This window comes from Cyrtonyx montezumae, unplaced genomic scaffold, assembly GCF_038088225.1.
Source record: "Cyrtonyx montezumae isolate F1298 unplaced genomic scaffold, pur_monq_1.0 scaffold_4, whole genome shotgun sequence".
In the NCBI taxonomy this organism is placed as follows: domain Eukaryota; kingdom Metazoa; phylum Chordata; class Aves; order Galliformes; family Odontophoridae; genus Cyrtonyx; species Cyrtonyx montezumae.
The window spans coordinates 17659027-17675395 of record NW_027072045.1 but is presented as its reverse complement, the minus strand read 5'-3'; the positions used below and the strand labels follow the sequence as shown (position 1 = coordinate 17675395).

The 16369-nt window shown below is 37.1% G+C and overlaps 1 protein-coding gene across 4 annotated transcripts in view; it reads left to right on the top strand.

The window, feature by feature from the left end:
• Window positions 1-15106, top strand: part of BTAF1 (B-TFIID TATA-box binding protein associated factor 1) — a 41724-nt gene extending 26618 nt beyond the window's left edge. For 3 of the 4 annotated variants that reach the window (XM_065746710.1, XM_065746711.1, XM_065746712.1), the window contains 18 exons: window positions 636-826; window positions 2048-2201; window positions 2291-2400; window positions 2934-3135; window positions 3646-3794; window positions 6974-7126; window positions 7729-7850; window positions 8121-8288; window positions 8483-8560; window positions 8640-8769; window positions 9379-9520; window positions 9719-9849; window positions 10279-10404; window positions 11212-11364; window positions 11937-12148; window positions 13009-13168; window positions 13775-13945; window positions 14660-15106. In XM_065746710.1, the coding sequence (XP_065602782.1) occupies window positions 636-826; window positions 2048-2201; window positions 2291-2400; window positions 2934-3135; window positions 3646-3794; window positions 6974-7126; window positions 7729-7850; window positions 8121-8288; window positions 8483-8560; window positions 8640-8769; window positions 9379-9520; window positions 9719-9849; window positions 10279-10404; window positions 11212-11364; window positions 11937-12148; window positions 13009-13168; window positions 13775-13945; window positions 14660-14806 (2699 nt within the window). In that variant the 3' untranslated portion in view covers window positions 14807-15106. Of the gene's footprint in view, window positions 1-635; window positions 827-2047; window positions 2202-2290; window positions 2401-2933; window positions 3136-3645; window positions 3795-6973; window positions 7127-7728; window positions 7851-8120; window positions 8289-8482; window positions 8561-8639; window positions 8770-9378; window positions 9521-9718; window positions 9850-10278; window positions 10405-11211; window positions 11365-11936; window positions 12149-13008; window positions 13169-13774; window positions 13946-14659 lie in introns of those variants that run through there. The other variant, XM_065746713.1, reaches the window with a different exon arrangement.
• The last annotated feature ends 1263 nt before the right edge of the window (window positions 15107-16369 follow it).

Below are 16369 nucleotides of genomic sequence, written 5' to 3'. Positions count from 1 at the left end.
GACAACAGATGAGGACTGTTGTTTGAGATTAACAAAAAATCCTGTGCTTGCTGTGGTCATGGAGTTTCTTAAAGTGACTATCCACTGCTAAAAATATGTGGATTTAATGAAGAACACAAATTAAAACCTTAATATTTATAAAATCTTTAGCAAACTTTCAGGTTTGACCATTAGACATGTTACTGCTTTCTTAATGTCTGCTCCTTCATCTCAGGCTAGAATAGTAAATTCATATCCAATCAAAAATTAAGATGATTAGCCTAAGTAGAAACATCAACAAATCCAGAGATATTCATCTGCTTTTGTTTCATGATAAAAGTCTTGAACTATTTTCAAAGGGTAAAAAGTTTTAGTCTTTAGGACGTTGCTGGTTTTTACTTCACTTGTTTCTTGATGAATGAGAGTCGTTAGCCTGGCAGTGTGCATGTTAGATTTCCTTGCCAAGTCTCTAATAACGCTCTTAACATTAAGTAACTTTTTGTACTTAATTATTTCCATCCCTGAGAACAATGACACTTATCCGTAGTTTTCAAAGCACTTAGAGATCTGCGGAAGATTTGTAAGTGGCTATCACTTCCACCTACATTTTAAACCACAGCTTAAACTGTTTTCAGCTATTCTTTCTTCTCCCTTAGGACCCAACTCTGACAAAGATGGGATGCATCATACAGTTACTAAGTACAGGGGAATAATTACACTGTACAGACACCAGAAAGCTGCTTTCGCCATCACAAGTCGAAGAGGTCCTACTCCAAAAGCTCCAAAAGCCCCAATTGCAGACCTCCCCACTGGCAGTAGTGCAAGTATTCCTACAGAACTCGATGAGGTAAAGCTGAAAAATTTGCATGCTCACTCCTCCCCTTTATTAGTTTGAACACGCTGAAATCAGTAGTTCTACAAAAAGGTTGCCCAGGATCTTCACCCCAAGAGAATCAAGTCAATATATAATTCTGTGAGGCAAGCAGCCTATGTTAATTTATGATGATGATGTCTTAAATCTTTTGTGTGTCATTAAGCCAGTTAATTCTTCTGAAATACCTCACATTTGTTACCAGGATATCAGTATCTCAATATAAATCCACACAAAAGAAATTTCTAACTGAGCTGTGATTGTGCTTTGTTATCTACACTGAGATTTGATTATGTTGATAAACAGTGGAAACTGAAACTTTAAGAACTGCTTAAATTTCAGCTGTATTTAGGATGTACACCTGACTTACACACTTGATGTGCTAAACCTTTATTGTTACTCTTTTATTCTTAAAAAGCTACCAAAGGATTTAATATGATGCTAGTCAGAACCGTGATCGCTGAACAGCATTGTGGATTTTATTTTTAAATGTTAGTGATGTGTATCAGTTTCACTCTCTGAAGAGGGTGGGAGCAGGAGAAGGACTTAATAACAAATACAGCACTGCTTTTGGAAAGTTGCTGTTACTGGTGTCCTCAATATTGGCAATACCTGAAGTTCTAGAATTGGAACCAACTGGAAAACCTAGTGCTGACATGCCACGTCAGTAAAAGCTGCATCCTGAAATTTATAGAAAATAAACAGCTATAAAAGACTTGCCTTATTTTTTTTTTAACGTGCAAATAATGAAGAACAATTTGCAAAGAAAAAATCAACAAGCAGATGTGTGGGAGGTAGCCACCGTCAAAATCAGATGCCTAGGTAATGATGGGAGCCTCCTTATAAATAAACATAATTCAGGGAAATCAACAGTGTGGTTGTGTGAGTGATATTTTTGCTATGTGTTTTTTCTTTTTTTTTCTTTTTTGTCTAACATAAATTGCAAAGTAATCTTACAGTGTAGGGCCTGCACAGTAAGTTTTCATACCACTTCTGAATGTGGAAATAAGCTTTCTGAAGTTGACCTTATGTTCATAATCTGACAACACTTGTACTAAATATTACGTGCTTCTGTTTACAAAATGAGGAAACTTCATTTTCATCATCTTTTACATTTGTTTACTAAAGTAAGCTTGTTTGAAACAAGATGTACTTCATCCTGTCCTTACTACTTCATTATAAATTCTTCAATTCCAGGCTCAGAAACCATATGTTGTTCAGAGAAGAGGAGCTGAGTTTGCCTTGTCTACTATAGCAAAACATTTTGGTGCTGAAATGGCAAAGGGATTGCCACATCTCTGGGATGCTATGGTTGGTTCATTAAGGAACAACATTTACATAAATAATTTTGGTAATTATACTTGAATTTTAAGTTGGGGGACTAGTAGGATGGGGACAGCTTGATAATCTGAAATTGAACCCCTTTTCTGTTTATAACAGATCGAAAGTCCTTGCTGGAAAAAGGAGATGCTCCTGCCCAAGAGTTAGTAAACTCTCTACAGGTTTTTGAAATAACAGCAGCCTCAATGGATATTCAGCTTCATCCTCTGGTAATGAAGTTCTAAAACAGCTTTTTGTATGAAGCAGTTCAGTCTGTTCACTGACACTCTTTGAGATCTTTGTTTTGTACAGCTTCTTTTTAGGTTTTTCTAAAATGGGACAGGTTTTCTAAATGAGATGAGTCTGGGACAAATTTGCAGGCTGAAAGGATTTTTTAATCAGCATCTATAATCTAGAATGACTCTATAAAAAGTTCAGAGTGCTTACTGTATTTTTTTCCAGTGTTAAGCACCTTTTTAATTAAAAAGTTTTGTTTTAACTCACACTTTTACTAAAATACTAAATATTTTGTTACTCTGAATGTTCTCTGTATTTGGGGAGTAATAATTGTTGGGTGTTAAATTGTATTTTTCTTCTGAAAGAATTTTTCAGTTCCAAACAGTGTGATCATGTGAAGGAACCATTTTAAGCACTCTTTGGGAGGCAAAAATGGCTTAAACAAACCTTTTGCTGGAAAATAATTCAGTAATATTTTTTAACAGCTCATTCTAACTTTCTTTTTTTTCCTCCATCCTCTGTTCAGTTAATTGAGCATTTGCCTCATCTTTGTATGTGCCTTCAACATCCCAGCACTGCAGTGAGACACATGGCTGCTCGCTGTGTAGGTGTTATGAGCAAAATAGCTACCATGGAAACAATGAATATATTTCTAGAGCAAGTTCTACCATGGCTGGGAGCAATAGATGACAACACCAAACAAGAAGGTGCAATTGAAGCACTTGCATGTATCCTTGCTTGAGTATTCAGAAATGCAGAAGCCTCTCTTCAGTTGCATAATTTGGAGGAACAAAAACTGTTACCTGAAAATAATGGGAAGGGGACTGAGATGAAATGTTCTTTTTCTCCTGTGAGATTTCTTAATTATTTTCTTCATTATTTATCAAGTGAAGTTTTGGTGGAAGCAGTTCAACATTCTTCAGAATGCTGAATGTGGAAAACTGCATTGCACTCCAATAACAAGCTTGAAGAGAAACTAAACTGAAAAGTACTAAAATTGAAAAATAGTAAGGAAGTTTATGTTTAGTGTCACCAAAGTGCACTGAGGTCAGTAGAGGAATTCACTGGGTTTGCCCTAAGTGTAACTGGGTACATCAGACAGTTTTTTTTCATTCCTTTCTTAGTAGAATTCTTGTTCATCTGAAGTAATTAATAACTTGTATGTGAAACTGCCAGGTTTATAATGATGTCAGACAATCCTGAACATGTGAACACCATTTCCTTAATAGATGATTCAGGTGTAATGGAACAGCTAGATGTAGGTATTGTTCCATACATTGTTCTTCTGGTAGTTCCAGTTCTGGGTAGAATGAGTGATCAGACAGACAGTGTACGTTTCATGGCTACTCAGTGCTTCGCAACACTGATCAGACTAATGCCTCTTGAGGTAAGTTACAGTTGTAAGTATAATGAGAATATGAACTGTTTTGTCTCCACTCTTCCATCAGGCACGAAGCCCAAGCCTCTGGTTCATTAAATGCTGAATAAATAACTATTTTAGATATTCAGTCCATACCAACTGATGATATATTCTTTATGATGTAAAATTAGAAAAATGAGCCCTTTTGCTAGCATTTTCTAAATCAGCGTTAAAATAAAAATCATCTTCATAGGAAGTTCAATTAAACTGTGTACCCAAAGTTAAAGTGTATATGTTAATTTGGTATGTAAAGCTGCCTAGAAGTTGTATGTTTGTTTTCCTGTATATGGTGATTGTTTATGTGGTATAAATTTGTACACTGATTTAAACAGAAAAATGAAATAGCAGAAATAGAAGTAGAGTGAAGATGAGTACAATGAGTTAACTCCTAGCTCTTTGCTGTGGTTTAACCTGGCAGGTGGCTGAGCACCACAGTCATTTGCTCTATCTCTCTCCTTGCCAGTGTGATGGTGGAGGGAGTTAAAAAAAAAACAAAAAAGTATAACTCATGGGTTGAGATAAAATCTATTTACTAGGATAGAGAAATAGAGAAAAAGAAAAGGATAATAGTTATATGTACACATACACATATAGTCATATGTATGTATATGTTGATACATATGCTGTGCATGTATATATTTGTATATATATCAATATACTATACACATTATATATATTTGTATGTATATATATATTTGTGTGTGTGTATATATGAATGTGTATAGAAACAAATGTACATAATATGTAATGCACAATTGCTTACTCTCCCCCCCCAACCCATGCCTAGCTAGTCCCAAGAACGGTGGAAGAGAGACAAATGAATTCTCACTCCCTCTTCAAAACTCATTCCACATTATGTTGTATGGTATGGAATATCCCTTTGGTCAGTTCAAATCAGCTGTTCTAATTCTGTTCCCTCATAGCTCCTTGGGGCCTTAGCCAAGAATGGCCTTGGCTCTGTACAACAATGCTTAGTAGCCAACTCTAAACTCAGTGTGTTATCAACACTGTTTTTCTCCTAGAACCAAAAGTCATACCAGACACACTGAACAAAACGTTTCCATCCCCTCTGAATCACTGAATAACAGAATTGCTCAGGTTGGAAAAGGCCTTCAAAATCATCAAGTCCAACTGCAATCAGACCATACTACCCAAACTCTAACAACCCATGGCTAAATCATATCCCTGAGCATCACATCCAAATTTTAAACGCATTCAGTGATGGTGACTCAGCCACCTCCCAGGGGAGCCTATTCCAGTGCTTAACAACCACAACCCTTTCTGTAAAGAATTTCTTCCTTATATCCAACCTACACCAACTTGAGTCCATTTCCCCTTGTCCTGTCACCAGTGAGAAGAGACCAACCCCACTCTCACTGCAGTCACCTTTCAGTATTTGAAGAGAGCAATAAGGTGTTCCCTCAGCCTCCTCTATCCCAGACTAAACTGCCCCAGTTCCTTCAGTTGCTCCTCTTAGGACATATTCACCAGGGCTTTCACAAGCATTGTTGCCCTCCTTTGGTCCTGCTCCAGTACCTTGATGCCCTTTCTTTATTGAGATGCACAAGTACTGAACACAGTACTTGTGGTGGGGGCCTCACCAAGTGTTGAGTACCCTAGTGCTGCTCACCATACCACTCCTGATACAAGCCAAGATAAACTGAAACTAATACGTTCTTCTAAACTCAGAAACCAAATTCCACAGCTTTTGGCAAACTCATCAGTATTACCCAGTAGTGATTAATCAGCACAGATTTGCTTCTGTTTTTCACTCTTCCTGCTGCAACTTGCATACCTCCAACATTTTTTAATGTTGCACTTCAAGACTTCCAAGTAACTGATCTTCACCACCAGAGGGTAATAGAAGACAGCTGAGAATTATATGCCTTTTTAATGAAAAAAAAAAAAAAGTTGCCAACTTAATTGGTTTAGTATCTATTATTGTCTTGATTTATAATTTAGCGTAAGGAAAGTTTAAAATCTGCCTTAGAAGGGGACCGCTTTCAGTATGCTTACACTAAACGTTCAGGTTGAAAGTGAGCACAGCAGAAATGAATTTCTAGGGAGATGAGCTAACTGGTGTGCTGCTGTTCATTCCAATGCAGTTCTCTTCACATCCGTGTTAAACGCAGTACTTTGGAATACTTGTGGGTTACATTTTTTAAAGCTGTGCTAATTTAACTGAGTAACTCTTTAAATGTAGAACACTTGTTTTATTACTTACTGAAGTATGTATGCCCAGTTCATGTTTCTTTTCCATAATTACGAACTTACTTAATATGAACTGATGAATAGATAAGGAGATTCAGTATGGATGTGTATTAAGTACAAAAGCTTAGTCATGTGAAGTAGATTAATAAGAGAAAATACTAGAAAATACCAGATTTGAGGGGTAGTCTTTTGAATGCTAATGATTTTTAAATGGGAGGACAAAGAAGTAATTTAAATTAAATAATTGTAGGAGGTTGGGGTCAGTAGAAACGGAGGAGCAAGTAGACTAATTAAGTAAGTTTTTATGGGAGTATACTTCAGGAACTTATTTCAACCTCAAGAAAAAAAAAAGTTCAGTAATAGTAAAGTTACGATAAACAAAGCTGATGTGCTGTGCTTTACACGTTTTGGCTTCCTTTTAGCACATGCTTCATCTTGCTTGTCAGTTCGCTATTAATACTTCATTTCTTTTGCTGAGCCGTAGAATTTCCTGGATTTATGAAGTTGAGAAGATTGCAGATCTTTGCCATCTGTTTTTTAAAATCACAGAATCACAGAACTGGAAGGGACTTCTGGAGATGACTGAATCCAACCTTCTCCAAATGCTGGGTGGTGCCACAGCCAGCCCTGTTCCCTGCAGACAGCTGTCCTGATTTCAGCTGGGATAGAATTTATGTTCTTCCTAGCTGCTGCAATGTGCTGCTCCGGATTTAGGACAGGGATAATGCTGATATCACAGAGATGTTTGGGCTATTGCAGAGCAGCGCTTACACAAGCCAAGGATGTTTCAGCTTCTCACACTGCCCTGCCAGCACAAGGCTGGGAGGGAAGAGCCCTCACCAAATGTCCACCCTAGTATGAGGTTTTATTTCTTATCATCAGTGAGAGTTAAGTACCACAGCCCTAACACTGTTGCCTTAAAAATACTGTTTTAGGCTGGTATACCAGATCCACCAAACATGTCTGAAGAATTAATTCGAATGAAAGCTAAAGAACGGCACTTTCTGGAACAATTGTTAGATGGAAAAAAACTGGAAAACTATAAAATTCCAGTACCAATCAAAGCAGAGCTTAGAAAATACCAGCAGGTAAGAGCTTGTATTTTTTCTTTTTTAACAAGAACAGTAATTTCCAGTCTGCTAGGGTTTTATGAAGAAGTTTGGGTGTTAACGTATTTTGCTTTGTGAGTGTTTTTGTTTGTTTTGTTTAATTAGAATCATTTTCTTATTAACTGAACAGTGTGCATGGGTAAAGAAGACCAAATTAAGTAATACACTCAATTTATAATAATTTCTATATTTTTTTCTTCCTCATAATTTTACTCAGTGACCAATGGGGTCTGCCTTGCTAAGGCTGTCTGCAGCAGCTTGCCACTGCAGGGCCAGGCCTCACTGTAACACTTGGCCACTTTACACTTCTACTGTCATTTCCCCATTGATTTTTGAGTAACTGGGCTATAGCAGATGCATTTATAGGCATGTCCTTTTGGATTAATGGACCTTAAGCACCTGTTAGATGCACCAGCTATTTGCACTTGGGAGTTTGCATGTGTATGTAAACAGTGTTGGGCGGGGAGACAGACTCAGTTTTGCAGTGTTGAATAATATAATTCACAGTTGTTGTAAGTGAAGTTTAGCTAGCCAAAAGCTATTTTTTAATTCTGAGGTGTTTCTTCATTTTCTGATTTCAGGATGGAGTGAACTGGCTGGCGTTTCTTAATAAATATAAGCTTCATGGAATTCTTTGTGATGATATGGGCTTAGGAAAAACTTTACAGTCCATTTGTATTCTTGCAAGCGATCATTGCCTCAGGTAAGCTTAAGCAAATGTTCTATCATAAGGGCTTGTACAAGTTCTATCTGTGGTTATGATTTGTTGTCCTGGACAACCAGGTATAGGTGGTCCGGCTTGAGCTGGGGGTTGGACCAGATGGCCTCTAGACTCCCTTCCAACCACATGTATTCTGAGATTCTGTTTTCAAATTAGAGAACAAAAAAATTACAGAATAAAACCACTACCACCCTCTAGGAGAGGAAAAATAACAAACAAACCCCAAAACACTTTGTTTTGATGTTCTTAAAGGGCTCAAGAATATGCAAGAACAAAACTGGTGGACAGTGTACCGCTTCCATCGTTGGTGGTGTGCCCTCCTACGCTCACAGGACACTGGGTGGATGAAGTGGGAAAATTTTGCTCCAAAGAATACCTTAATCCTTTGCACTATACAGGACCTCCTACTGAGAGAGCAAGGTAATGCATTTTGCACTTGGTGTCTGTGATTTAGGTACAGTAGAATATCACGTTACTTTGCAGTTCATTTGATTACTGAAACGTAGTCTGTGGTGATGGTGAAACACGTAACGGTACTTCTAAGTTTACAATAATAATATAAAGGCAAGGGATGCTTCATTTATGATGTCTTTTTCTTTTTTTTCCTCCTGAAGATTACAATACCAGGTGAAAAGGCACAATCTCATAGTGGCTTCATATGATGTTGTGAGAAATGACATTGATTTCTTCAGGTAAGAATTGCTTTGTTTTCTGAGGTTTTAATGATTTAGAATTTAAAATGCTACTTAATTCTATTTTCTTATTTTCTAGAAATATTAAGTTTAATTACTGCATTCTTGATGAAGGCCATGTAATAAAAAATGGAAAAACAAAACTGTCAAAAGCAGTAAAGCAGCTGACTGCCAATTACAGGATAATTCTTTCTGGGACACCAATTCAGGTAACTGCTGTCCTTTTCTCTAAGGAGCTTGGTGAGTAGTGAAAACAAGCATTTTGCATTCTGTTTTATTGTACTGCTGATCAGAGTTCTCTTGATCCAAGTGCACACTGTAAAATAAGCATTTATTAGTAAATGCTTGAAAGTAGATCTTCTTTTCCATGATGCCTATATACAGAGCATGATACTCAAGGATTCTCTAGCACTTGCTAAGGTAGTGGGCAGGGAAAGAGAATTTCCTTATGCCTCTAAAGTGAAGCTAGCAGGAACCTTGACTTGAAGAACGCCACAGTTTGAGCTTTGCCCTAATGATTTATGCCCAGAGTATCTGTCCCATCCAAGACTAAGGCCACTGAAATCTCCTGGATTTTGTTGTCTGAGGGTGTGGTTTAAAACATCAGATACTGTAGAAAATCCACTTAAGTGTTGATGTATGTATGTAACTTAGACTGATGAAAGAGCCCCTGAGTTTCAGGAGTTCAAAATTGTGCTTAAATGTTACATTTGGAATGTTCTTCTGGCAGCATTAAATATGTATGGAAACATTCCTGATAACTTGGAACAATTCATTACTTTTGAAAGGAATTTAACAACTGTTTCTTTTATGTTCAGAACAACGTCTTAGAGTTGTGGTCATTGTTTGACTTCCTTATGCCAGGATTTTTGGGTACTGAACGCCAATTTGCAGCTCGTTATGGCAAACCAATACTGGCAAGTAGAGATGCCCGAAGCTCCAGTCGTGAACAAGAGGCTGGTGAGGGTCAAAATCCTAGGGTTTATTTTTTTTTCCCTTTAAATGAGAACTGCTAAAGTGTAGCCAGTTCCAACATGAGTGTTGTTCGTTAGTTTTGGGTGGTGGGATTTTTTTTGTTGTTGGTTTTGTGCATGTTCTAAATGTTTTGAAGTGTTTTCTACAAAATATAACTTGCTTCCATAACGTTCCCTTCACTAGGGGTTCTTGCAATGGAAGCACTGCACCGCCAAGTTCTGCCATTCCTGCTAAGGAGAATGAAAGAGGATGTACTGCAAGATCTTCCACCCAAAATTATTCAAGATTATTACTGTATTCTCAGTCCTTTGCAGGTATGTTAAAAAAGTGGCTGGAAGCTTAGGGCTTTTTTACAGCACAGAGATAAGAACAAGCAGTTCTGTATGCCTACATCAATTTTATGTCAGCTCTTGACATTCTCTAGGGTCACGTGACTAAGAACAAATTCCCAGCAATACCAATACCTAAGTGCAGTCCAATAGACTTTACCTTATTGTTCTTTTAGAACTAAGCCAGAATTTTTTTCGTCATCTATAGATTTTTCTTAACAAATATTTTACAAGCTGAAGTAAATTCACTTGCAAATGATTACACTGTTAATGTTGATCTTATGCTACGTATCAACTAGCTTGCTTTGTTTTCCACTAATTTAGAACCAGCACTTGAAATTAGATTTGAAAAAATGGGGTTTTTTTTGTGAGGAAAATGCATACTCATTCTTTTGTCTGGAACCTGGCCTGCAGGTTCAGCTTTATGAAGACTTTGCCAAGTCTCGTGCCAAATGTGACATTGATGAAACAGTTTCTTCAATTTCACTACGTGAAGAAACTGAAAAACCAAAGCTTAAAGCTACAGGTCATGTATTTCAGGTACAGTTTCTTTTTCAATTTTCACTGACTTTGTTTGCTTATTTATAGTAATTATATTTCTGTGTTTAATTAGAACTGAAAAATTATAATGGTTAACTTACACAACTGTAGCTACACAGTCTAAGTTAAATATTTAGATTTTTTTTGCCTGGAAGATGATGTATAGCTGTTATGCTTAAATTATGTTACAGTGTATCAATAGTGATGTAAAACTGAATTCAAGTTTCTTACTTATATTCACTCAACTAGCATTTAGGTTTTTTTGTACGTAATACTATCGATCAAAAACTTATTATCAAGAGTACAAAACCTTCAAACTAGAGTCTACTAACTTTCACCTTAGAACTTATACTGCAAAATTAAGATTCCAAAGCATAGAATCATAGACCATAGAATCACCAAGGTTGGAAGAGACCTACAAGATCGTCCAGTCCAACCAACTGACGAATTAACCAGTTACCTTAATGGTAGAAGGGCAGGTTCACTGTGTTACAGAACTGCAAATTCAGCTTTAGTTATGTGGAAGCAGTAATTCTCAGGGGGTTCTTCACAGTTCCTATGCCTCTTTTACCTGTTCCCTACTCTCATGAAGATGTAGTAAATGGTCATCTTTGTAACAAGAACCAAGATCGTTATGGCTTTAACAGTTGTGGATGCAGTCTAAGATATAGGTTTTTTTAATCTAAAAGGGTGAATTTAGTTGAATGAAAATATACCTTACAGTCTAACCTGTAGAGTATGGCTAAGTGGCTGTAACTGCGTCATTACTAACAGTTTCTTTGAAATTCATTTCCTAAATAATTAAAGGCATTGCAGTATTTACGGAAGCTATGCAACCATCCAGCACTAGTGCTAACAACCCAGCATCCAGAATACAAAAGAATTACAGAGCAACTTGCAGCTCATAATTCATCCCTTCGAGATATCCAACATGCACCTAAGCTGTCTGCTTTAAAACAAGTAAGTAGACTTACATGTTGTGCCCTGATGTGTCTCTACTGGTGCTATGGTTTAGGATTTTAACGTTCCATCAGTCTGAAAACTGATCTTAAAACATGAGTTAAGTAGCAGATAAAAACGAGTCTAGGGGTTTCCTTTTAAAGTTTATGCCCTGTTTTGCTGTTTGACTAAGGAAACACAAAATTAGAAGTGGAATAGGAAGTAATGAGTTTTACACTAAAGTTTTGCTGCCTTGTAAGAAACTGTATACTCTTGGCCATCTCACTGCAGATTTACTCCTATTTACTATACTGGAGATTATTAGTTTAATAAAATTAGGTTGTGTTAAAGACTTCAAATTCTACTGCAAATACAGAAAAATGAAGAAAATGAATATTCTGTTGACTCTTGAAAACTTGTCATGGTTTGTCTGTAGCGTCAGACTTTTCCCTGTGTCATCTGAATAGCTGTCACAGACTTCCTTGGTTTGAGTTTCTCTTACTTCTACTTTTGTCAGTCCATCCTTGTCTACATTTACATGGGATCTACTGTCACTTTGATATGCTTTAATTTAACACTCTCTTTACTTAAAGCTGCTGCTAGATTGTGGTTTGGGGAATGGTGGATCTTCAGAGAGTGGTACAGAAGCTGTTGTGGCCCAACACAGAATACTTATCTTCTGTCAACTTAAGAGCATGCTGGACATAGTGGAACATGACCTCCTCAGACCTCAGTTACCTTCAGTCACTTATTTACGATTAGATGGTAGCATACCTGCTGGCCAGAGGCATTCCATTGTTTCACGGTAAGCATATTCATTCATGACTGATATAATAACAACTGCAGTGAGTTATTTATAGTCTGTAACTGACACCTGGCATGTCATCACTGTCTAACTTACGTTTAAAAGAAATTAAAAATAAAAATCTCACACTTCTGCATGTAAAAGCCTATGTTACTAGCAAGAGACTGCATCAGAACATAAGTATTGCTTTTAAAGTAATTGGGTGACTTTTTAGAAACTGTGTTGCTGAAGAAAATTGCTAATATCTGCTCCCTCTCTATTACCTGAGTTAAGGCATAACCAAATTACAGACAAAACAGGAGTTAACAACTGACACATGAAAACAAATGCCTAAACTAGCAAATGACTGTCCTTTTTTTTATATCACCTCTAGATTATTACAGTTTTACAAAGAACCCTAAGGGACTTGGGATATGGGAAAGAAAGAGCTGTGTTTCTACTTCATATTTAACATGGCTCTTTCCTGTATTAATGGAAGTAAGACTGAACCCCAAAATCACTGGCATGTATTAATGTAGGAAAAAAGTGTATCTTAATTTTGACATCAGGGATAGAAATAGGAAGACAATTCTAAGGAGATTAATAATTTTACTCATGCATGCATTTACTTGCATGACCTGCTCGCCTGATTTCACCTAGGACCAACAGTACAAATATTTTTATTGCTAGTGGGCAGATGTCCTAACTACTGCTAGTTCTATTTCGTTTATGATTTTATTAGTAATTAGTAATAAGATACTCTGTGTTTTTATACTACTTATTCAGTATTACATCAACAAAGGAACCTCCAGCAGTTAAGGCTTATATTTCAATCCTTATTAATGAGTTTTACCATGCTTAACTGTATTTTTTTTTTTCAGGTTTAATAATGACCCATCAATAGATGTTTTGTTGCTTACCACTCACGTTGGTGGATTGGGACTTAACTTAACAGGGGCAGATACAGTAGTGTTTGTAGAACATGACTGGAACCCAATGAGAGACCTGCAAGCCATGGACCGGGCACACCGTATTGGACAGGTAAAAAACTCTTTAACTTCCCATATATTTTCTCTTGCTGAGCTCCCCATTTCTTTGAATTTTGGATAAGATTAAGGTTATAGTACATAACACAAGTGATTTATACTGGTTTCCACCTTGTTTTCAGTCATATTGACTTCTAAAAAATATGTCAGATGTTGAAGGGTCTACTTTCGTATTGCTTCACCAGCTTGGTACAATCCCCTCTGTTCTGTACTGAGCTGCTGAGAAGCATCCAGAGGAAGAATCGATCTTTTAGTGGAGAAACAGATGCAACAAAAACAAGGAACTGAAGGGAAACCCCACAGAACTGTCCTTCTCTGATGCCTGGACAGGGAACAAGTGACTAGCTGTTATGGTCTCTACAGATCTGACAAACAGCAAAATTCCTAACTTCCTCAGTACTGATATTGCAGATGCCTCTACTATGTGCTGGCATAGCCCTGCACTCCTTTTCTGTAACCATCAGACAGACCTATGCAGTTACCCAAGAGTATACCAAACTACAGCCCTGCCATCCTAAACAATTAGTAAAAGATGATACTTCCTTGAATACTGAAGATGATAGTTTTTTCTTTCAGCTAACTGTTGTTTTTATTCTTTCAGAAACGTGTTGTTAACGTGTATCGCCTGATAACCAGGGGAACTCTGGAGGAGAAGATTATGGGTCTTCAGAAGTTCAAAATGAACATTGCTAATACAGTGATCAGCCAAGAAAATGCTAGCCTGCAGAGCATGGGAACAGAACAGCTTCTTGATCTCTTCACTCTTGACAAGGTAAAGAAACATCTTTTAGAAATAGCTACCAAAACCACAGAATAGCTTGGAGAAAGCCTTGCTTGGAATTGCGTTCATCAGATGAACACAAAGTGGAATAATGACTAATAGGCAACTCTGAAAAACAGGAGGAAGGAAGGTGGTATTTTCCCAAATTAATCACAGCATGGCTTAGGTTGGAAGGGACCTTAAAGCCTACTCAGTTCCAACCTCTCTGCTAGGGGCAGGGCTGCCACCCACTAGTTCAGGATGTCCGGAGCCCCATCCAAGCAGGCCTTGAATGCTTCCAAGGATTGGACATCCACAGCTCCTCTGAATCCTCTCCTCTCTCTGAATAAGGAATTTCTGCCTAACAGATGTTAGGCATGTTCCCTTTTAGTTTGTTTAAAGCTGTTCCCCCTTGTGTAGTCACTTTCAGACTGTGTCGAAGATTGGTCCCTCTCCTGTTAATAAGCTCCCCTCAAGTACTGGAAGGCCACAGTGAGGTCTCCCTGGAACCTTCTCCAAGTTAAACAAGCCCAGCTCCATAGCCTTTCTTGATAAAGAGTGATGCTCCAGCACTCTAATCTCCATGGACTTCCTGTGCAATCGCCCCAGAATTTCCAGTCATCAGATTTAAAGAATTTTGCAGGAATGACTTGTAGAAAGAAATTAAGAATACATGCTTATGATCAGTAAATATTCCTGAAAACATTGTTGTTTTTTTTCTGGAAGGATGGAAAAACTGAAAAAGCTGATACCTCTACCTCTTCTGGGAAAGCATCAATGAAATCAGTGCTCGAAAACCTTGGAGAACTATGGGATCAAGAGCAGTATGACACTGAATACAGCCTTGAAAACTTCATGCATTCATTAAAGTAACCATCATATACTTGTAACACAACTGCTGCTAGTTCACAATTTTTTCTGCTGATATTCAGCAAACTTCAAAGCGTATATAGTGAACCTTTAGCTTAATGTGTAAATAGACTTACTGAAGAATCTTCAGAAGACTGACACTGAGTAGTGTCACCTGTCTCACGGGGGAGTTATTCTGTCTTAAACATTTGCACTGTATAGAACTTTAAATGTAAACATTGTGAGGTGGTTTGAATTTTACTTCTTCTGAATGGCTGCAAATTCTTAACCCAGTAGAAGAATAAAACAAAGCAGGTTTTTACAGGTGTTATCAAGTGTTACTTCTGTTTGAAGTAAGTCCACCATTATTTCTTTCTGTATCTGTAATAGTTCTGTACAGTTGTTTCAGTGAGTACTTCAGGTTGTTCCGTGTACATTTTTCTTTTAAACACAACTTGCTTTTATCATGTATTAAAAAAAATTCTACTTAAACTTTCATTCAGATCATTTCAGAACTTTTATCACCGGAGGCAAAGCCTAGAAGCCTTGGAAGTACTGAGTAATTAAATGGCACTAGGTACGTGCACCCACCTTTGTATACTGAGTATAAATACACTCTTCAGTCTTTTGACACCATCTTGAGAGAATGAGAGAACAGCCGACTTGAACATTTTAATGTACTGAGTTGTACTAAATACAGGTAATGGTCTATTTGAGGCCATTTTTGCATCCTGTTAGCAGGGGTGTACTTTTTTTAATTTATCTATAAGGCTAAAACATAGCCACTCAGAGAGATACATGTATTCAGTATGTTTCAATCCTATATATATTTTTTGTAACTAAAAAGAAATTAAATATACAGACATTTTCCAGAAGTAGATTTTACACTGTCTGGGATTTTAAAATCCACGCTGAAGTGACTGTTTACTAAACCAATGCATGATTTAAAGCTTCTTAAAGGAAAATAGGACAGGTTTTTTCTTTAGAAAAATGTATACATAGAAATACTTACATGCAGTTTGATGGAGTTGAATAGTTAAAATCGTGTAATAAAGATCATAAAGGACTTAATAGCAGCGAGTGAGAATAATACAGCTGTGTGCTAAACAGCTTTTTGTAAAAGGGAGGCAGTAGCAAAGGTGTATTTCTAGATGTGCGTATGTACCAGTATATGCACTTTTATAAACATTAAATTATAGGTAACTTAGAGCAGGCTGCACTTGTCTGAATACATAAAATATATGTATAAATATAAAACCTAAGGTTTGTAGCTTGCTGTGTGCTTAAGCATCGGAGCTTAAAAACCACCAGAGACCTCAACTATGTAAAATAAGATTGTTTTAAAACTATATAAATCAAGACTGTTCTGCAGCAATGGAGATGAGTTAATGTTACAGTCAGTAGTTATGAACTGCCATACTGTAACTAAATTAGCATTCCATGAAAATAAAACTGGGAATATGTAACTTGTATGTTGTACATGTGCACGTTTAGTTTTTTTTCTGTACAGATGACTTTTTCACTGCAGCTGAATAGGCAAAAAAAAAAGCCCCAAACAAAACACCAAGTGTTCTGGAAGTCATAGCG